At 41.9% G+C, this 22,344-nt stretch overlaps 1 protein-coding gene across 4 annotated transcripts; it reads right to left on the bottom strand.

Annotated features, from left to right (window-relative positions):
• Positions 1-684: 684 nt before the first annotated feature.
• Positions 685-21,334, bottom strand: cpeb4b (cytoplasmic polyadenylation element binding protein 4b). 4 transcript variants are annotated; one of them, XM_027026385.2, is made up of 11 exons: positions 20,932-21,334; positions 18,998-20,152; positions 13,132-13,222; positions 9,672-9,722; positions 7,723-7,746; positions 6,699-6,869; positions 6,491-6,580; positions 6,076-6,194; positions 5,472-5,586; positions 5,147-5,328; positions 685-4,831 (listed from the first exon to the last, which is right to left on the bottom strand). In XM_027026385.2, the coding sequence occupies exons 2-11, from the start codon at positions 20,111-20,113 to the stop codon at positions 4,604-4,606; spliced, it is 2,187 nt and encodes a 728-aa protein (XP_026882186.1). In that variant the 5' UTR covers positions 20,114-20,152; positions 20,932-21,334; the 3' UTR covers positions 685-4,603. The 4 variants fall into 4 exon arrangements, with proteins under 4 accessions (XP_026882186.1, XP_026882187.1, XP_026882188.1 ...); XM_027026386.2 differs by having other exon boundaries at positions 18,998-20,147; XM_027026387.2 differs by lacking the exon at positions 7,723-7,746.
• Between the last annotated feature and the right edge of the window lie 1,010 nt (positions 21,335-22,344).

Raw genomic sequence — 22,344 nt, 5'->3', positions numbered from 1 at the left:
ATATTAATGCTACAGTATACAACGGGAAGGCCCTTTCTGTTTCCAGCATGTCTGTGCTCCTGTGCACAACACAAGGTCCATAACGACATATGGTTTGACAAGCTTGGTGAGAAGAAACTGCACTGAACTTCACTGAACACCTATGGGACGAAACAGAACACTGACTGTAAGCCAAAGCCAGACCTTCTTGCCCAGTGTGTTCTTTTGACTGAATGGGCACAGATTTCCACAGATTCTCCAAAATCCTGTGGAAAGTCTTCCCAGAAGGGGTGGGGGCAATTCCATATTAATGCCTATGGTTTTGGAAATGTATTTAAGTTTATTGGACAACCATGTGATGGTCAGGCAACAACATACCTTTGGCCATATAGTGCACATTTTGTTCAGAGCAGTAGTTCATACAGATAACATTAGACACAAGGTGGAGCTACTGAGAGCATGGGCCTTTATAACCTTATATGTGAAAGCCTTATTTTCACACACACCTGTCACTGCCTTGTAAATCAAGTCTGAATCACTGTGACATTCAAATTATAATTGCATTAGCCCTCATCCACAACTAAAGGTGAAAAATAAATAATTAGAGAACAATTAAGATGAATTCTTACCAGGAATAATCAGGGAATTTTACAAAATCAAATGGGGAAAAAATGTGAAAGAATATTTTACAAAAATAAAACTTGATGACCTTGATGTCACAGTTAAGATTTATTCATTCAACATTTCACATTACAAATATTTAAAAATTATGCATATTGTTATAAATAGTTGGCTGCAAACAATTAAATAACATTAGATTTTTCTTTTTGTTTCACTAGCACTTACAGACCAACTCCTAGAATATGGACATTTGTATAACATAACTTAATTAGAAAGAAAAATACAAAAATAGGAACTTATAAAGTGAAATGACAATAAAAATTAAGGTGATATCTTAAGTAAAAAAATGCTATTAATAAATACAACAACCTTCCCATACACAGTTAAAAACTATTGAAATTTTGCCATTAAGTAACATCATTAACAGACAGATATTTAAATATTTATTTTCCTTCAGAAAATGTGAACCATATATTGTGGAGCACAATATAGCAATTAGTAAAAACTAGACACTTTAACATATTAAAAGCTTCACCTCAAAAATATAACAAAAATCTGATCAAAATTATAAAAATTAATTATACATTCCAATTAAAAATATACCAATAAACAGCTAAATACATTATTGACCTAATAATTACAATGCAATCAATCACAGTAGCTTGAAATAAACAAAATAAGCAAATGAGCACAAAACTTTTAATGTTTTAAAAATAACTTCAATTATTTATATTAGTACAAATAGTTTGATTTCTTTTCTTTTCTTTTTTACAAACACCAGCATGAAAAGGATTACAATAACAGTAGAAAATGACTGTGAAAAACATATTAACATCTTCTTTAAATGTCAGCAATTAAAAATGGCATTAAAGAATTACATTGCAAAGAGTCTTTATCTGGAAAAAGTTCAAAAAAAGTATTGCACATAACAACTCGAAGTTAACTTGCAACATTTACCACATTCAAGTCTTTAAAGTTCCCCTTCCTCCGAATAAGGTTTGATTTTACTTCAAACAGACAGTAGGGATGAAGTTCTCAAGTCTTTTCGACAGCGTCCGATAAGATGCTCTCTTCCTGCACTGCTAATTTGATTTTTAGAGTTCTCTCTTCGCTTAAATGTTTTCTTTTTCTGTGCATCCTGAAGATACTGGATTATGGGGAAGGCATAGAGAATAACATACGGGGGGGTGGGGGGGTTGCAGGGTGTGGGGTGTCTTTAACAAATTAAAGTTTAGAAACATCTGGTGCACAACCACAACAATTAATTTTAATAGCTAATTCATGTACTTTTTTCTCATCATGCATGCTAAGGATTACAATAGGAGCTAGTTGGCAGTTCAAGAATATATATTTTCAAATGTTAAAATATCTAAACATCAAACATCCATTCTTGTGATACGAGAGTCAGCCTAAAGATGAACCAAATTTAGCATTCTCCTTATAGTATAGTTTATATTCCAGCTATGGAGAGGAAACCAAAAGACGAGTTTACCTTTTTCCAACTAGGATAACCATTTTTAATATTAACATTAATTTAATGACAACTTGTTCTTGCCATGCTGCTGTTTGACTTTTTTAAATATATATATATTTTGTCATTAAAATCTAGTGTACAAGATCCAAGACCTTAAGTGATATATTTTGATCTTTCCTCTGCAGATTTGAAGTCGCATCAACGCAAGTGTGCGCTTAGTTGTAAAGATTCCTCAGCACTGAAATGTATAAAAAGCATAATTGAAAATAATATATATTAAAATCACTCAACTTTTTTCTCTTAAATGAAAATTTCCATATATGCAGATCTCTCAGTAACAAAAGTACAAAAGCTACCTTTCACAATGTGAAAAATTGAGGTATTGCAAAAAGGAGTTTTCCCATTTGTGAAAAATGTGCCTAAAATGACTGTTGGAAAAAAAAAGTATTTAGAAAAGTAGTGCATAATAAATGTTTATATGTGCATGACAAAATAATTTAGCTAGAAAACACTGTACCAAAAATCAGCAGGCCATGTATAAAATAATCTTTATCATCTCATTAACAGCAAATTCTTCAAAAAGTGTTTAACTTGTAAAATGTTCAATCACCACACCAACAAGCTTAAGTGATGGTGCTGAAGGGGTGCACTAGGACACCATCAAGCCAACACGAGGATAAGTTTCTCACTAGTGTATCAAGTTATAATTCATCACTATCTCCCTGACTATTACGCTAGCAGAATCAGACGCTGAAAGCTTGTGATCATCAACCAAATTGGGTGCCGTGTTCAAAGCATTATACTTTGCCTCTGAAACCTGACAACTAGCATAAATTCCTCAAAACAATACAACACATGCCTCCTTGCTTTTTTTTTTTTGTTTGTTTTTTTGTTTGTTTTTTTGACCTTTGGAAAAGAAGCGGGTGGATTTGCAGAAAGGCCAGTGTGCACTGGGCTCAGTGGTTTTCACTAGTGTTAATCTGGATTTTGACTGCATGCTTATTAATTCAAGGCCAATCTTTGGTTTGCTGGAGTTCATCTGGTCTTAAATATCAAAGGGGATGAGGTGAGGGGCACAAATCATAAACTGAAATAAAACTTGTTTGGAAGAGGAAAACCAAAACAACCACGACCAAAAAAAAAAAAAAAAGAATTAAAAAAAAAAATTAAGTGAGCCATGGTCTTGCTCACTACTACAAAGCCATCTTTGGTTCCCTAATGTCTGAAAGTAAAACCTCTATGATGCAGGTCAGAGTGAGAGACCTGCATGTGTGGGATTGGGGGGCAATGTGAAGAGAGTGGAGCGATGCGTGAACTACCTTCAGTTATGCTTCAAACTCAGGCTGAGTGGGCACAGGTGCTGCAGAACAAGAGGTATATGATTCCAAAATTTTTTTTTCTTTTTTCTCTGAAGTGTCTTCAACACTTTTCTTATTATATACAGGTCTTTTCAGGTTGAACATTTTGTTGGCTGGACAAAGGCTTGGAAATCTGCACACACACTGCGAGACAAAATAAAAACTGCTGGCTGCCGACAGCTTTAGAGAAATCAAAACTGGTTTCAGATCAGCTGGGCCAAAAATGAACCAACATTCCTTGCTGCTGAACCAGCTTGGAGGCAGACTACGGCACCTTTCCATGCCATACATTTCCCACTTGGATGCCATGTTCAGTTTCCCAAACATCACTGGAATCTACGTTTTAGAATCAGGAAGTGACAAAGTGACGTTTCTAACTGTGCCTTTTGCTGATGTCATTTCCCATATCTGTAGTCAGCATGGAAAGGGGGAGACCAGCTTGGTTACTACATCTTACTCACTACACTAGCAGCTAAGCTTGAGGTATAAGTTTACTTGCATGGAGACCAAACCCAGACATCTGATATAGAATCAGTTGGTGCCAAAAAGCATTAGACATTAGCATGGTCTTAAATTACAAGATCTTCAATCATTTGCTCTGTTGAGAGAATCCACTTTTCTGAAGGTTTGTTTGTTTGTTTGTTTGTGTTTGTTTTGCTGTTCTTAAATACCAGTTTTTATCATGCTTTGGTTAAAACACTGGGATCTTACACTGCATCTGCACTCTGTTCAGAGAAATAAGTGCACTCTTCATCAGCAGCACCTTCTGTTGTTACCATGTCTGCTCTGTAGCTTTTGGAATCAAATCAAAATAAAAAACAAATATCCAATTCAAGGAACATAAAGCCAATTCCAGTCATACAGACATCCAATGACAAATGATACTAACACTCCGTATTTTCATATTTCTGTGCACAAAAAATTAAATTGACTGAAATTACCAAAAAATAGAGCTGTATTACACAATCCATTTTCTTCCTGAATATTTTTGGATACACATCCATTTTTTGTTGTTTTATTTTCTTTTTTTTAAACTTTATATTAAATGACAAATTAAAACTTTTTTTAATTAAATTAAAAAGGAACCAGCAACAGAAAAGTGCATTTATTTAGACGATGGTTTTGCGACTCCTAGCCTTCTCCCCCCCTACCTCCCTCACTGCCTGTCACCTCAGTTCCAGCGGAAGGAGATGTGGCGCGGTCGGTCCCCGCCCTCCTTCACCAGGGGTTTGTGGAACTCGCGGCCGGCGCGGGAGTGGATGGCCGCCCAGCAGTATTCACAGTAGTACTGGAGGCAGGTGACATTGGCGCAGAAGAACGGCGCAAACTTGCCCCCGCACCTGGTTCCCTGGCACTCGTCACATAGCTGGTCGTCCAGGACGTATGGCTTCACTTCCACCTGTCAAGAGAGAGCAGGAAGGCTCAATTTGGGTGAGCTAAAAACAGACTGGTCCAGAATGTTAGCCAATACAGACATGGCGATGCAAAAAAATGTGAAGAAGTGTTTGTGAGAATCCGTGTCAACTAATGGGATTTGCTCTTGGAACTGACTAAATTAATTCACAGCCAAACTAACAAAGGACCAGAAGCTTACAATACCGGTTGATAAAAATACACAAGATCAGTATTTTATTATGCCTGTTAACATGTTATTTGTTCTATGGAGGGCGGAGAGGGAGTTGCCAACGTGGCTGCGGTGAGAGCATGTGCTGACCCGTTTATCGATTTCTCCGTGCTGCAGTTGGACGAAGCGAGCACTGATAGCAGCAATGTAGCTCTGCTGATTAGAGAAGGCAACCCGCCCTGCACCCTTAGGATACTTCAGCTCTGGGTCTGTGTCGATGCCTGCGTAGCACACTCCGCCATACAGCCTGTCCATGATCATAGCCAGCTCCACTGTGATGAAAACAAGCACACACATGCACGTATGCACACACACAGAAAGTATAGTAATCCACTGAAATGCACATAAGGTCACTACAATAATATCAACATTTTCCACAAGCCAAAGAGCGAAAAGACTCAGAGAGAGAGCATACCTGCACGAAGAGGGCGTGGTACTCCACCCACAAAAATGGTCTTCCTGGGATCCAGCGGCTGAGATCCATCCATCACAAAGTCACTATCATTCAGATTCCAGGGGCGGATCTGGACCTGTTGCAAGTGAGAATGTCGGCTCTGTAAAATCAGTTGCAGCCCGCTTGTGTGAAATCTTAATGTGTAACTATACTCAATTAGCTCTGGAAGCAAACTTGAACAGAAAAGTGAAAGTAAACACAAGCGCGCATAACAGGTATAAGAAAGAATGATGCACTTTAAATGGCCTTTATATGACAGAACAGGAAGTAAGCTTTGTCAGTCTTCTTTTCCTAATTAAAAATGATGAAACAACATTCAAGAAAATTCCAAGTGAATTTGACTTCTCTAAAAGACTGATATAGGAGGGTCATAAACAAAAGCCTTTTTGAACCAATTTGTACATCAACTTTGTCAAGCAAAAGCAACAAAGAATATCTGATTAGCCCATTATCTATATACATATGTGTGTTTACAGGGGTCTGGTAAATAAACTAGCTTTGATATGCAATTTAGAAAGTCAGAAAGTCTAAATGTGAAAGCCTTAAGAATAAAAGCCCCTCTTACAGGTTTGTCTTTAATGGTGGGGCTGGACACACACAAGTAGAGCTTGCCATCTTCTTCGATGCACGCATCAATCAGAGCCTGAACAGAGCTCTCATCTTGGAACAGGAGAAACGCATAACCTTTTGAGGGAAATGAACAAAGCACCATCAACATGTTACTGTGCCAAGTATCCATCTGCACCAGTCCATATTCACCAGTCACAGGGTGAATCCGCTACTGCAATGTATAAACCAAGAGGCATGTTTTCCACTGTCTGTAAAACACTGTGACAAGTGGCTCTTGGTGCTCTGCAATCACATGCACTGCTTCGCTACCGAGGAGAGATGAATATACACCTGCTAGGGCCTTTTTAAAAATTTCATAAAAATGGTCCGTCATGGCCAAAGCTCATACTGTGTTACAGATCTTCACTTACCTTTTGGTGGAAAGTAAGATTTGCTCTCAGCCTTGTGAGGCCAGTCCACAAACAGATGCCCAAAGCGCCTGAAACTAGCAGTAATCTCATCTAGGAAAAGATATCACACATGAAAACCCTTCTTAGGAATATGATGGCGAGGCTTGATTTTCTGAAAGTGTGCTGTGGATAAATAGCAGGGAGGCCATTTCGCACGAGGGGCTGATACCTTCATCTATGTCGGGAGGGAGGCCTCCCACAAAGACCTTGCGGGAGTAGCGCTCAACCCTCTCCCCGTTCTGGTGTGGGAAGCAGTGGGGGGAGCCCAGGCCAGGCAGGTTCTGCTCGGCCCTCTCCTCGTCAGGGAAGCCGTCCTCCATGGGGAACAGTGACGAGTGGCCTGGAAAAGGATGGCAGGCAGATCAGTGCCTGTGCTTGGCAACTGTAGCCAATGTTCTATGTCAAAGCCCAGCAACAGTCAAGCACGTTCTGCAAGGGGAACTGTTCAGAGTTTAAGAGCCCCTGAGAAGCAGACATGTGTATGTAAAATGAATATTTCATTTTCAAGCGTAGTGTTTTTATAAGCATTTGCATAAGCCCTGTGTTGATTCATTTAGAAAACAATTTGCCTTTTGAAAAATAGGCTACATTCTGCTCCTCGTGCTGTAAATGAAAACAGAAAACTTTCTCTCTGCTTAACATCGCTTTGACCAGGTCCTGCAGTTAAAGTGCTGGAGTCCTGTCTCTGCCATACTGGTCCCTCTTTCCCTATGGTGTTTGTGTTCGCCTGGACCCAGGACACGTTCGAGCTGTGCAGGCCTTTCCTGAGCTTCTGCAGTGTTATTCTGGGTGTCCGCAGGCTTAAGCTGCAGGAGCTCCTTCTACAGACATGACGGAAAGCAGGTCTGAGTTGCTTTATGAGGGAGTTTATGGAAGGGAGTCCACACACACGACTGTGCGTGCATGTACATATTTTTGTGTTTGTGTACTCAAAAAGACACTTGAATTAAAATTGCTTTTCACCCAAAATTATGAAAATACTGTAGGAGAGATGCAAAGTGGCACACAATCAATACACAGATGGAGATGGAGGCAATTGTACATGCACAGGTTAACGTTTTCCCCACAACACTTCATGCAGACACTGGCACTGTTTTCTATATTGTTGATGAGAAATTATTTTATTGTTATAATGTATTAGTTATTACTACTATTATTTTTCATTTTGAATTTGTCAAAAGTTTGGTCTTTACCTCGTCGCCTCCCATAATTCCTTGCTGCATGTAAAATAAGATCACATGTAAGGTAACACGTGGGGAAATTATTTGTTTGTTTGTTTCCTCTACATCATCTTCTGTCCAATTTAAAATGTTGCCCTTGACTAATCCCCGTATATATACACTCCATCTTTTTAGGTTTACAACTTCTTTTTTTACAATGAGCTGTCAAATCAGACTCTCCAAAACTTTAATGCATACAGCATCACAAAGGATCATTCTATGGAGCAGTTTACATACCAAACAGAGGGTGGATTATATCAACACTTCTTCATTCCTTCCTTTATTACCTCCTGTTCAGCAGGGCCAAGAAGAGCTAAAACACTGTGAGGAAATTGTCTAGATTCTCCTGGCCTGATTCCTAAGGCTAGTCAAACACCTGTGAGAGAATGCCTGTGCACTGCTTCTGACAGGGCTCAGAGCCCCATTACCAAACAACTGATCCCCACTGTACATCACATTTTTCTAAAACGGCTGTTCTAAATGCAGCTCCAGTGGAAGAGTACGTACCAAGCCAACGACCAGCATTTCCAAAACAGCAAACCTGTAAATGTTTCACTAAACTTCACACAATGACACTGCGCCAAAAGTGTGATGTAACCTGTTTTGACACAGGTCCCACCTTGCATTAAAATGCATTCTGACCTGGATGTTATTAGCTCAATTAACAATACGGTCTTGCCCTTGCGTTTTACACCTGCCATTGGTAGGCATTAACATGGTCTGCATTGTGATTGGATCTCATTTCTTGTGTGAAATATGCAGACATCGAAACCAGGCAGGAGGGGTGGGAAGTCGGCCAGCTGTCAAACTAACACTGAAAGATAAACTAATAACATGACAGATGTAGAGTGAAAAGATGACTATTACTGTTCCTTGGCGGAAGAGGTTGTTGGAGGAAGGGGTTTATTACTGTTCCTTGGTGGAACGGGTTGTCTTCAACCTGTCATTATAAAAACCATGATGGAAGCATATCGTAAATCCAACTGCAGTGAAGCTGCAGCTCTGAATGTAGGAATGGCGTGATGACTATTGCTAAGGTCACTTACAGAGGATGAATAGGTGACAAACTTCAGAATGGAGTTGCCACATGTTCAACAACATCCGTAAAAAACTGCAGCCTACCCTTGTGGGGTTCTTCAGAAATAAAATGACGTTGCAATACTGTGGTACTTTTTGCCTTAACGCAAGCACACTGTACCAATTTAAAGCTGGCCGACTCAAGAGCCAATCGCAACGTGAGAGACTATATCAGGCTGACTCCATCAAATTCCAGTGCTTGCTGTGTATGTATACATCTTGGATTAACATGCATCTTAATGCAAAGTGAAGCAGATTATCTTGAGAAGCTAAAACTTTGTGTCGAAATAGCCAAATCATAGCACAACAAAACTAGAGGCCTTAGTCTAACTCAAGTGTTTATGCATGCTTAGATTTGCCCACAAAAAACATTAAGTAGGAACAACAATGATCAGACGATAAAAATCATTATTAATAAAGTCTTATGATCTTCAGGTTCAGACAGCGGGCAACAATGCAAAATGAGAAGAGTTCGACAGAGCACGCTTCACGTTTTATGTCTGATTTTGGAGGAAGGTTGGGAAATTACAAATATTTGCATTAGCACATGTCTCAAATCTATGCAAATAGACTAGAATGTTTCAGCTGAGGGAGCATGGGCTAACAGCGAAGCAAATGACTGGATAATGAACCAGCAAGAGCCAGCTCCCCTCACTCCCCAACCCCCCAACCCCCATGAAGCAACAAAGGCTAAAACTAAAGCACATGGGTAGTGCTTCCTAGGCACAAACACATCGCTAATCTTGCTGAATGTGTCAACACAAAGCTCGCTGGGCCTGTCCGTCCATCTGCTTGTACAGCGTTAAGCCACTAGCGCAGTAGAGCAGTAAAATCCATCTACGCACCATTTATGGGCAAAGGGCTGTCTCCTCCTGGATGGGCGAATCCCAGGCGACCTTTGGGAGAGGAGGGTATAAATCATTTAGTGCATGGCTGAAAATGAGTATAGAACATCTGTGTCCACAGGCCACTCAGCAGTTGTGGCAGTACTTCGTGGACATACTGCACTGTGTTTAGAGGCACTTGTATTTCCTAATGTAAACATGGCTGTCGTGCCCTACCAAAATATGTTTAGATAGTTTTCATAAATAAAATTTTGCCTATAAAGTATACGTTCAAGCAGAACATCAATTTCGAATATGAAATTTGAAGGCAAAAGTAATTTTACTACATAAAAATCTGAACTAGATTACATGATGTGAAGGTGTTTTTATTAAGCTTGTTCTCTTCATTATCTGCAAAACTCTGGACCAGGATCACGTGAGAATCATGCAAAAAACTGACATTTACATTGTTAGTTTCCTATAAAGAAAATAATTACAACAGTTTCTTTATTGTAGCTTTTTTAATGATCTGTTTATTTAACCTAACTGACAGTGATAACAAGCCTTAGTTTAAATTAGCAATCACCTAGTTATTATGTTACTAATTAGTAATCAATGAACAGGCTTTAAAAAAAGATTCAACAGTAAATTATGTGAGGATGATGCAAATGAATTAAGATCAACTCCCTACTAAAAAACTACATGGCAACACAGGCCTACATTTGTCAATTAGTGATCCTGATAAGTCAAAAAAGACTTTCAAGACTCACAGAAACTGAGTATTCAAAATGAACAGCACCCTGCTTTAGTCTCTCTTCCTGTTCATCCAGTACTCAGATTATCAGTTAAGATCCACCATCTGTAAAACAATCCATGCCAGGGCCCTACAGACAAACTATATCACATTCACACAACTGTCTCCAGCAGAATGAAAGGAAACATGGTTGGAGTAAAACCAGTGAGGTTTGCAGGGGCTCGTCCACCATTAGCAAACTCCAAAGTCCCTGCCGGTCCTTCATCCAGGCACTGGGGGGGGGTGGGGGCGGTTAGTCTGGTAGCTGCGCCAGCAATGCTGGAGCCAGCATGTCGTTTTGTTACTTTACAAAGAACAGAGAGCCCTTTCTGCTGGCAAAGGACAATGCTGGAAATCTTTCAAAGGGCCAAAGTTTCTCTTTTGCTCACTCTTTCCCTCTCATCCCATCACGTGTTTAGCCTAGACTTTCCAAACCTAATGGGTGCATATCTGGGGTCTCACCCTTGTAGTTGGGAGTGTGTGGGTGTGTGGACTAGGAGTGATACCGCCATCACAGCTGCTCAGTTTACACTGCACGCTGCCCAAGTCTGAAGATGAAGTCAGAGCGCACTCCACTTGGAGTTATGGTGGAGATAATTATGGTTTAATTACTGGAGCTCCCATCATGAAGACAATTTCACCATGAACCCTCACAAAGAAGGGTCACTGTTGGCAGCTAATCAAAAGCTGAGAAGAAGTAGGGCGTATGAAAGTGAAAGCCATATGAAAGCGGTTTCCAATACAGCTGAGAATAAGAGGTGGGATGCAAGACATGGAAATGAACATTTCGATAACTGGACCAAAATACAGCAAACTAGCTGCATGATGAGCTAGATCAAAGCATGACAGAAACCTGAACACCACCACAATACACAAGTTCAATGCAAACAGAAGTGCCTCAATTGAGCAGTGATGAGCTGAAAACCCTCCTTTGATCTCATGTCTTTTGATTACATGGGGGAGGGGGTGGTAGCGGGTGACAAATACTTTGAAGAGGCAAACTTGAAAATTGACTTCACCTTAACATACGACAGAGCCCTATGCTTGAGGATAAACACTCAGACATTTTTATTTTATTGATTCCCATTTTGGTTTCACATATTAACGTACTCACAGCGTTAACAGGTTCAGAGTTTAAACTTATAGCTTGCTTGGCTGCATAACAAGAAATTATAATACCACATGACTAGTGTATTATAATAATGTCATCAAGATGTAAAAAAGTGATAGGGTTCATGAGTGATTGGCACCAAAATAGATATGCCCTGATTTCTTGGAAACAACTCTTAACTATTCGGTTTCTCTAGCAGCAGTCAGGCAATGTCTGCCTGTCTGAGGGAAAAGGGGGAACTAGAGGCTGGTGACATTAGTATGTGGTTATAAAAGGAAGCGTGATCTCTTGCTGTGTGATCTCACAGCTTGGCTCCCCAATCTGGATTGCTGGATAAAATAACCTTTGCTCATTTTAGCAAAGTGTGTGTCCTTCATAAATTGGGAATTGGAGAATCATTTCACCTAGAATATCTTACTATTAATTACTGCACTTTAAAAGATAACTAACATTACACTATTAAAGTAGGCTCATTCTCCATCTACCCAAAAACCGTCTTATGAGTTTGTACAGCCCTGTTTAACCCCAGAGCTGGCAATGCAGATGAAGTCCTGGCTAAGCTCTGCGACATAGCAACACAGCCATATGTAGGTCATTGTAGGTCGGTCTCTGTTTCTGTGCAGTGGGACTGCTCTAATGGCACTGCTCTAACTTCTGGCAGCTGCTTGCTTATATACACATATGTAAAGGAGGGATCTCACCATTTCTAATGTCAAGGAAATATGGTAAATCTTTAATCTTTGAATCTGAAATCTGAAAAGGAAAAGAGTCTGCAGTCCCTAGAGGCAGGGAAATGAAAATGGAGGTGGTCAGTGACATTTTTATTAACATTTGAGGATCATCATATGGCAATAGAGAACAGGGGGGAAAAAATGCAATTTTGCAAAGGGTTAAAATAACTAAACTCCATTACTCCCACTAGTATTTACATTTGCAGAGGTGGCTATGATATAAAAATACCTTGACAAGCAATCAGTCTGCAGAGAAAAGGGAACATCAGTCAGATTGTGTAATAACGAACTAGAAAGCTAACGAACTAGAGATAATCCACAGGCCGACCTCACACAAAAGGGGATCTCCTTATCAGCAGCACTACTGTAATACCTACTGCATATTACTAAACTGATAACTCTTAAGATGTTAATGGAAGTGTCAAGAGTTTTTCAACTTCATCCATCAACCGCATCTGCAGTATGTGGTAAATTACTACAGACAGTGACTGACACACTTCCCTGTACATAAGCCATGGAAATCCCACTGACTGAACACATGCTAACATTGGTAGTGCAGTTGTTGAATTCCTTCAATAAAAGCTTGGAATTTTTAACTATAGGTGTTTTTTAAATCACCTTATAGTCCTAAATGTTGCACTCCACAAGTCTCTCAAAGTTCTGTTTTTCTCTCTCTCTCACTCTCACACACACACACACACTCATGTCACATGTCAGTGGCTAAGTTATACAGTTGAGGCCGAGGAGGGGGAAGAGGAGAGGGGAGGAAGAGGAGAAGAGGGGAGGAGGTTGGCTGCTCATGCAGTGCTTTCTCATATGAGCTCCACCCTCTCATTTGTGTCTTACCTTTCAGAGTGTCCTGCTCAGCCCGCATGATGTCGATGAGCGAGTTCTCCAGGGTGTGCATGTTGAAGCCGTCGAATGATCGAGTGCGCTCCTGGGGAAAGAGTGGGCAAGAGCATTAGAGGGCAGGAGGAAAACCATGACGACATTTCTCATATCCCGCCACTCGCCAGGAATATCGCTTTGATCTCCAGTGGATTTCAAGATGGTGGAGCGTTGCTCTCATCTGAGCTGCTCTCATCACACCCTTGTAGCACAAGCGCTGCAAGTGCAACGGCACTGCAAACGCAACGGCACTGCAAACAAGCTAGAGATTCAGACATTCGCTCGTACTCACAACCACGTGATCCGTGTAATGATTAACTCAAACTTTAACCAAGAAGGTCAGGAAGAGAGCTTGGAAAGGTAAAAGCGTTTCAATTGCCATAGAAACCAGTGCAAACTGGCAACCTGATAGGGAGCAGAACTTCTAAGCAAGTTCTACTAAATGTCATTTAGCTAATTTCTGAAACTATTAAATGTGTGCTAAATCATGCAGGAGTGTCAGTAAATAATTAGACAAGCTTAATTACCTAACAAATTATTTGACAATAAATACACAGAGGGCCGAGACAAATTAACAAATGAATAAATATGTATTAACAAAAAAAACAAAAACAAAAAAACCCACAATAGCTGAAATTATGCATGTTTAAAAATGACTTATTTTCCCTTCAACTGAGGATATTATTTCCATTTACCATATTAGCCAATATGTAAGTAAATAAAAAATTAAAAAGGCAAGCTTCAGTAGCCTGTAGACACAGGGCTTCATGACTGAAGCCAGCAATTAATTTCTGACAACTATAAATACCTGTTTGCTCATTGCATACTACACACACTGTACAGTTGTGTAGGCCTAGACCTCTTTAGCTTTTGCTCCACACTTGGTTCACTGTGACATTGGACTATCCACCATGTTCCACTTCACAATTGATAACCACAACAACAACAACAACAACAAAAAAAAATAGAACGCTGACAACTCAGAAAGGGCATGAAAACACAAATGAGATGTCAGTGTTAACTGTGCTTGCTGGAAGTTAACAATCAGCGTTACTTGGTTCTAATAGAGTTTATGGAAATTCAGCAATTATTGCAGAGTGGAGTTTTCAAACCTGTTACTTTTGGCAAATGTGAAAAGCATAATTTGAAAAGAGCAGAAATTTATGAAGAAAGGAAATACACAATAATACACAACAACTTATGACAAAAAAAATGCAATAGTTTTCAAATTTTTATGCAGGGTAATTGGGACCTGGATGTCAGGCAAATTTCAAGCTATTTGCCTGCATTTTAATAGTTATGACCATCTGCGTCTAACTAAATAGATTTGTCCATTTGCCTACATTTTTAATATTAACGTAATACTTTTAGTGGAACCCGACATTTTGTAAAGAAACCACCATGTAATCTTGAAAAACAGATCAAAGTAATTTAATGATAAGCATAATCATGTGACCCAAGGTTATATCATGGTGTAGATTAGATTTTTTTGTCTGAGGGAGAGGTTTAAAAGCTGTACTGCTGAATAGATTGTGGCCATTCAGATTTTTGCTAGTTTGTTTTGGGGGGAAAAAAATTATTACTATTACGTATTTATCATACATGCATCTATGGCAATACTACTCTTACCCACACTCATCTCTGTACACATGCCTTTGGCACTTTATCCTCATTAAAGATTTATTAAAAAATGATGCTATTTATGGTGTGAACAGTGTAATGACAGATGTTTATTCATGTTCACCAAATTTGTATATATAAGGCTTACTGCATTTCCAAAAAGGAACAAAGAAGGTCAAGACTTTCATATGCTCTGTCGGTTAGAGGCTGAGTCATCCAACAAGAAATTCAGCCATTGTCCTTAAACAGAAGGACAAAGAAAAAAAAAAATCTGGTCTCTCAGGTAAAGGGAGAGAGCTGGGACAAGCCAGGCTTCAGCATGCAACATAGCTGCCATCATGAAGGGCCTCAGTGTAGCACAGTCTCTGACCGTGCTCAGTCACGATCTCCTGAGTAGCACTTGCCTCCATCAGCTTGGAGAGCCTGAGTCCTCATGCACCATGCTTCTTCTAGTGAAAAAGCACCAGTAAAACTGCTCAGTGTGTGGAAAAGGGGCAGAGGCCACCTTCAAAATTATTACCCACTAGGCTACGGCTAAGAGGCTTGTGATGAAGCAGTCAAATGAGAGTAAAGCTAGCGTTGGCGAACCCGGACAAATTCCGCCATGTCAGGCACATTTATTTTAAAAAGGTGCTAATCGGCATTTCCTCACTATTCAACTGGGAGCTATTTTGGTTCATCTGTTGTCTCAACAGACACCATAATTAGACTGCACGCAGACGCCAGCGCCGCCAGACAAAGCCGGCTTCGAGGCTCCTGCCCATGGCCACTAAAAGTCTGTTTTCAAATCAGCATAGTTTCAAGTGATATGCAAATGTCTACTGAGAGCTTTTTAGAAATGGGCTTTGATAAAACACTAGAACAGCCCGAGGAGAACTATTAAGTGTGGCATGTTACTGATGTTTCAGGACTGACATTAATCCACAATACCACGGATAAACTAATAAAAAGGGTAACGGAAAAAGGGGGTGGGGTGCTGGTGGGGGACGTCACTTTTTTGCGGGTAAAGGTATTTCAAAGCCTTCCACATCAAATCACTTTAAAGCCTATTAATCCAGCCTCCGCACATGGTTGCAAAGGCAGGGGGTAAAAAAAAAATCTTTCCACAGGGGAACACAATTGACTTTGGTGATAAAGTAATTAAAATGGAGCACCACCTCTCAGTCACAGAAATGGAGTTAAACAGCCATAACGCTCACAGTTGCATACTTTCTACACTCAGTTACAAAAATAAGGTCAATTTGCTCCATTTTACTGAAAATGAAGCCATGTTTTGGGGTCCATAGTTGACTACACAATATTATACTGTTATCTGGATAAACCATCAGAATCATAATCAAGATTAGGTCGCCCTTTACAGACTTGCTAGCAAGCAGCATATTAAAACCCTTTATTGAAACTTCTTGGAATAAAATGTTTGCCACAGACATAGTAATCATAGGAACTGACTGTAGCACAGATTGTATGTATTAAGATTAGTATTCTGCATGCTTTATTATTAGTTATTAAATTCACATATACAGCATGCCTGCTCACATAGCAGCTTTTGTTATATTAGTACCATTTCCCATATTGGTCAGCAGGAAAAATACAAGCACATCTTCACGGTTTGCGTAAAATGACTTAAAACCTGGTGCTTTGATATGTATGCTAATGTATTCATATACATTAATTAAATGCACCATTTGAGCAACAGAATTAACCAAAGCAAGGCTGTAAAACGGAGCACCCAAGCCCCCATTTAGAAAGAAAAATCACCAGGCAGCACGCAAAAATGAATCCAATTTTTCACCGAGCCATCTACGCGCTCTAAACCTCCGACCTCAGTGCAAGCCGGCAACATTCGCCCCACAGACCCTTCTCCTTCATCATGCAGCACAAAGGCTAGGGAGCCCGTTTGATACAACGTGGTCCTCTGGGTGCGTTCCCAACCCAGCCAGAGCAGACGCTTGGTACATGCCCAGCGCGAGCCTCCCACGCAGTCACAGAAGGCTGTGGTGCAGCATGCGGCAGGCTAAGAGGATGCGTGGGATTTAGGAAAGTGAGAGACCTGGCTGGCCCCAACGATGTGATTTGTGTGCAGCCTCAATACAGTGCCACCCACAGGCAGAGTGGAAGCAGCCCTTCCTACCAGGGGAATCGAGGATGAGCTTTCAAGGAGAGACATTGGCCTACATTTGCAGGGGTTGTGCTTCAGGTTAAAGAGGGCTGCTTGCACTAATGACAAGGAGCACTTATAACAGCCGTAGTGCTGAGGGGGTATGGAGTGGATTAAATTTGCAGGTTGCACTGATGGGCATCAGCGTGCGGCCGATTGCTCACGCCAAGCCTCCACCTTACCCCTCGGGCCTCTGTGCAAGAGCTGTGCAACAAATGATTTGCCTTCACCATATGCACACTACTACAATGGGCAATAAAGGGACTGGCCTGCGAAATACACATATTTAAAAGGACCTTGCTGTCAGTCTGTTCGCTAAGAGAGCTTTGAGCATGGCGCGAATGCCCGTGTGACATGCGAAGGGAGAGACGCTTCCCGCATGCCATATTTGTTTTATTGTTTTCCTTTACAGTGTCTTCACTCCACTAGCCTACTGTCATGAGAACCCTGGCCGGCCCTATGAATGTTCATCTCCCATTTCTCATTTTCTCTCAGAGAAACTGCTTAATTACACATTTCACCAGTGCCAGGGTGCAGGTCCATGTTAATGTGTGTGAGTGAGCGCTTGCACGTATGCGTGTGTGTGTGTGTGTGTGTGTGTGTGTGTGTGTGTGAGAGAGAGTATGCCTCCACCTCCCCTCCTGAGACAGCCTTTGCTTTCACACCAAACACTAGATATTTTTGGCCAAGACGCAGAGTCTGGAAACTTCCATCAGCATTATGCAGAACTGGGAACCTCATCACGTATTCAACCAGCTGGACCAGATAGCTGTGAACAAGAGCTGACTGTTTCCCACAGTGGAGCTGCAGGTTCCGACAGCCATCAAACAGCTCATCTGTTGGTTTTTACAAGGCAGAACATCGCAAAGGACCTGGAGCACAACCATGGAACTCCCCAGGTGAACTATGGATCCTGACTAGGATACAGTCAGTGTGTAAAAACAATGCAGTAAGATGAACTAGGCACCTGTTTGTTAGAATGAAATGGAAACTATGCATATGGCACTGGGGCTAACATAAAAGGGACAGGGCAGCATGCAACACGTGAGGCCAGTGATCCAAAAAACTGTGATTGTTTGCAGCAACACTAAATTTAGAGCAGACAGCTTGGGGATAGGATAGCAATCCCTGCAGACACTAACAAACCCAGACCTTTTACAGACTTCTCCATTATAAAAAAAGGGGACAGTGAGTGACACAAAATCAATCATTGGGTAAGAAACACAAGGTCAGAAAAAAACCGTTCAAGGAGAACCAAATTATACACTTGGCAAGGCCAATTTAATTTCAACAAAACCATGTAATTCTAAATTAGACCCACATAATGCCCCTCTGATCGCTTTTCTCCCTTATTTTCCACTGTTGCCAGGTTGTTTAGAAAGTAACCTGGAATACAGAAAAGGACATTTAATTTTGTATGCTGCCAGTCAGTCAAACTCCCTTTGCCATCTCTCTCACTCTCTCTCTCTCTCTCTTTTCACCATTACCCCACCCCCAGCACACAGAGTCAAATCCTGCCAGAGAGGTTCTAAACAAACAGGAGCAGGGCATGTGACCGGCTGAGCTACTAAGTGCCACGCTCGGGGTGGACTTACAGCACTACTGCATCAGAATCAGCTGGGACACTGCTGATGGTGATGGTTTATATTCCAGGACATTCAAAGGTCATATCCAATTGGCCACATTTATAAGCATAAACATATAACTCAAATAACTTCTCCCTTCAGAGTAAGTATCCAGATGCTGTCTAACTGCCTTAACAGTGCGGCATAGAGGGAGGGAATCTGCTTTTTTGGGTGGCATCAGCCATAAATCTCTCAAAAGCCATCTGCAAAACTACAGAGGCAGGACTACATTCATCATCAAGACCCCTGGCACTTACATCAGACTTCCGTCTGGTGCACTCGTACATTTGTCATGACAGGCCAAGTGAAAGCACTGACAGGCAAATTAGTGATGCACTCCAGAGAGTAACTTAGCAAAAAGATTAAAAGGCCCCTTTATTGTTCATTTAATCTCCCATTTTTCTCATTTCACTACATGTACCTGGAAAGGGAAGATGTTCTCACTCCTGTTGATGCTTTCATCCATCCAAGACTTGGGGTTGAAGCCGGGACTGGTGCGAGAGAACTTCTGTGAAGGTGCGTGGTTGTTGGGGAAGGTCTTCTTCAGTGGCGAGATGGAGTTCAATGGTGTCATGCCGCCGTTGAGGCCGCGGCGGAAGTCACTACCACGTGAGCCACCCCAGCCGCCGTAGCCGCCACTCGGACTCCATGAGGCAGAGGAGGGTGAAGGAGAGGGGCTCTGGTAGCCGCCCCAGGGCGAAGGTGGCTTGCTCAGGTTGCCGGAGAGGTGCGGCAGCTGGCCAAGTGCAGCGCTGCGGTGGGGAAAGGGCGGTGGGTGTGGGCTGGCCGGCGAGCGGCGCTGCTGCTGGTGCTGGCTGTGGGGGTGCTGGAAGTGTGGGTGGGGTGGAGGAGGGTGGTGCTGGGACAGCGGGCCAATCTGCGGCGAGAAGTTGCCGCCGAAGCCTGGGCCCACGTGGTGCGAGAAGTTCTGGAACAGGAGTGGGCCGCTGCTGGCGGACGCGGCTGGGTTGAAGAAGCCGATGTCCTCGTTGATGATGGTGGAGGGTGCCGGCGGGATGGCAGCTGACCAGTTGTTGAAGCTCGTCAGGGAGGAGGAGGTGCTTGTTTGGACTCCCGTGCCCAGCCCAGACGGCTCTGGGTAGTCGAATGGTGTCAGAACGGGGGACTCGAGACGGAGCTTCTCCTTGCCGTTGGTGATTTCCGAGGTGCCGCTGTCCACTTTGCTCTCCTCCGACCGGGCCTTCTCCAGCTCAGAGATGATGCCGCTCTCCTGGTGCCCCGGGGAGAGCTGCTGCTTCTCTTGCGTCTCCTGCAGCTCTTGCTGCTGGGCTTTGGGCTTCTCTGAGCCCAGGATCTCATCTTGCATGTTGCTGTGGGCAGTGGCTGCGGGGAACAGCCAGGGAGAGCCGCTGTTGCTGCCATTCCCGGCGGTGGTACTGTTTATGAAAGCAGCAGGACTAGGTGTCGCATTCTGGTGGTGGTGCGGAGGTTGCAGGTGTGGGTGAATTCGTACCGGGAAAGCAGACTTGTTGCCAGGGTTGTTTTGGACTAAAACTCCAAACCCGTAATCCCCCATTTATGTTTTCCAGTTAAGACTGCCACACGATATTCTGTCCTACAAAAGATCAAGATATATTAGTTATTACTCTCCATACGTAAATTACTTTAGGAATAGCTTTTTACCTTTTAATTCGATAGCTAAATAAGTTATTTGATAAACTGATAAACAGCGTACGCGAAACATTTCTAGGGCTCTGACATTATTCTCCCGTAGACTTGACTACGATAAAAGCTGAAAAGTTGCAAGACATTTTAATATGTTCTCAGTCAATATTGCTACGAAGGACAAGCGTAGTTAAAGACCCTCGAGCCGATATACAGGTTTCTTGTTGACTCGTTACATATCCCTAATTATAGCCTCGTGACGTCTCCCTCTGCTGCTGCTACCCGGCAAGCGAATTCGACAGGCAGGCTAGCATGCTAGCAGGCTAACTTTGAATAGAAAGGCCACAAGAAGGGTAACGACCAAATACAAAGATGATAATGCGACACGTATTTTTCGATGACGGAACAATGTGGCAGTTAACGAAGACAAACACTGACAGCTCGCTAGCTGCATTGGTTAATGTTAACAGCTCTGAGAATTTCCTTCCCTTTTCAGCGAACGACGTTAAGATAGCTAGCTGGGTAGGTAACTAGGTTAGCCAGCAAGCTATCCTATATCTCGAGCCCAGAAAATGATGACGTCTTCTAATTTCTGAGGCTTTTGCAGCATAATTCTACTCATGTATAACTAAAATAACAAACACATTAATTATTTCGTAATCGATGAAAATAACACACGAAATATTCACACCGTGTTCATTAAAATAAATATATAAAATCACTTTTCACCTTACTGGCTACCCTTGATCCAAGCGACGACTGGGAGACGGTCCGTTCCGATGTAACAAACGTAGACTACTCTGAACCAGTTAAAATGATTTATGTAACCAGCGAGAGAATGTAGCTTTTGTATCTCCCAAGAATATCAAGTCTGGCTAGCAGTAGCTTCCCAGCTTTTTCTTCCTCGTCTTGACGTGTCCTGCCTTCTCAATGACACAGCCCTCTCTTGCTAGCAAGCTGCTAACCTTTAGTGCTTTAACTGAAGAATGTTACGTCATTGAATAAATATATGAACAAACCAGTTTATTTACTAGTGAACTGCAATGCACTCATCGACGGTTTCATTGTTTAAATTCTTTTTCTATTTATTTTAGCCAGCGGTCTACTCTCCTTCCTGCTCTGCCGCTGCTGTCCGTCTCTCTCCACAGAAATCTGCCGTAGCTAAATGACAAGGAGACTTGTCGCGAGACACTTCCGGTTGGAGCCCTGCCCCCTCGCTCCTAATCCCGCCCAAAAATGACATCAGGAATATATTTCTCCCACGCTGGTTGAGGTCGGCTCTTATAATTGGTCGAAGAACAGTTGGCCTCGCCCATCTTTTCCTAATTTAGTTGCAAATCGCAAAGATATCTCTGCCCTTTAAGGTAATTTGACTATTAATGCTCCACCCTTCCTCTTTACTTCTCCGCCTGGTAAGGTCTTAGGGACGCGTTATAATTTAAAGGGAAGCACAGCACAACCTACGTATTAGGGTGACAAAAAGCTTTCTTTTAAATACGTTTTAGTGAAGCTGTTTTATAGAAAAAAATAAATGCTATCAAATGCTAAAATACATTAATTGGTTTTTAGAAAAGTCTTTAAGTATATTTTATTACTGTCTATGAAAAGCATTGTGCCTATCTGAACTAACCTCCTGTGATGTGAAAATTCTAGGAGAGGCCTCGTCTAATTATTTATGCAATTTGAACTATTTTCAACTGCTGAGGTGACTTTGCAAATGTCCCTTTGTGGCTTCCCTGAAGCACTCTGTTCCCTGCTGACAAGTCTGCCTGTAAACGGTGCCTCCTATACTGAGGTGGCAGGAAGCACTGCAAGTGGCTGGAGTCTGTATCCTCTGAGATCCAGCGGTACCTGCTCTCCTGTTTCTCTCCTGTTTTAGGCAAGAGGGCTCAATCTCAGTACCAGCCCAGCTGCAACCTGACGGGTCAGAGAGTGCAGAGAAGAGGGGCTCTGTGCACGACAGCTGCGCCCACAGACACAGGTCCCATTAGGGCCTGCCAGGGCTGCCACCACTGCTATTTTCATCCAATAATGACACGTTTGAACCACCATGGCAGGAAGTTAAAATTGCATTTATTTTGCACAGACAATGCACGCGAAATGAGCTTCTGAAGGGGAGTTTTTGAGGCTGCCCAACTATGC

This window comes from Electrophorus electricus, chromosome 6 (genome assembly GCF_013358815.1).
Source record: "Electrophorus electricus isolate fEleEle1 chromosome 6, fEleEle1.pri, whole genome shotgun sequence".
Classification (NCBI taxonomy): Eukaryota; Metazoa; Chordata; class Actinopteri; order Gymnotiformes; family Gymnotidae; genus Electrophorus; species Electrophorus electricus.
Note: the sequence above shows the minus strand (reverse complement) of the source record. Positions and strands in the feature narration are given on the sequence as shown.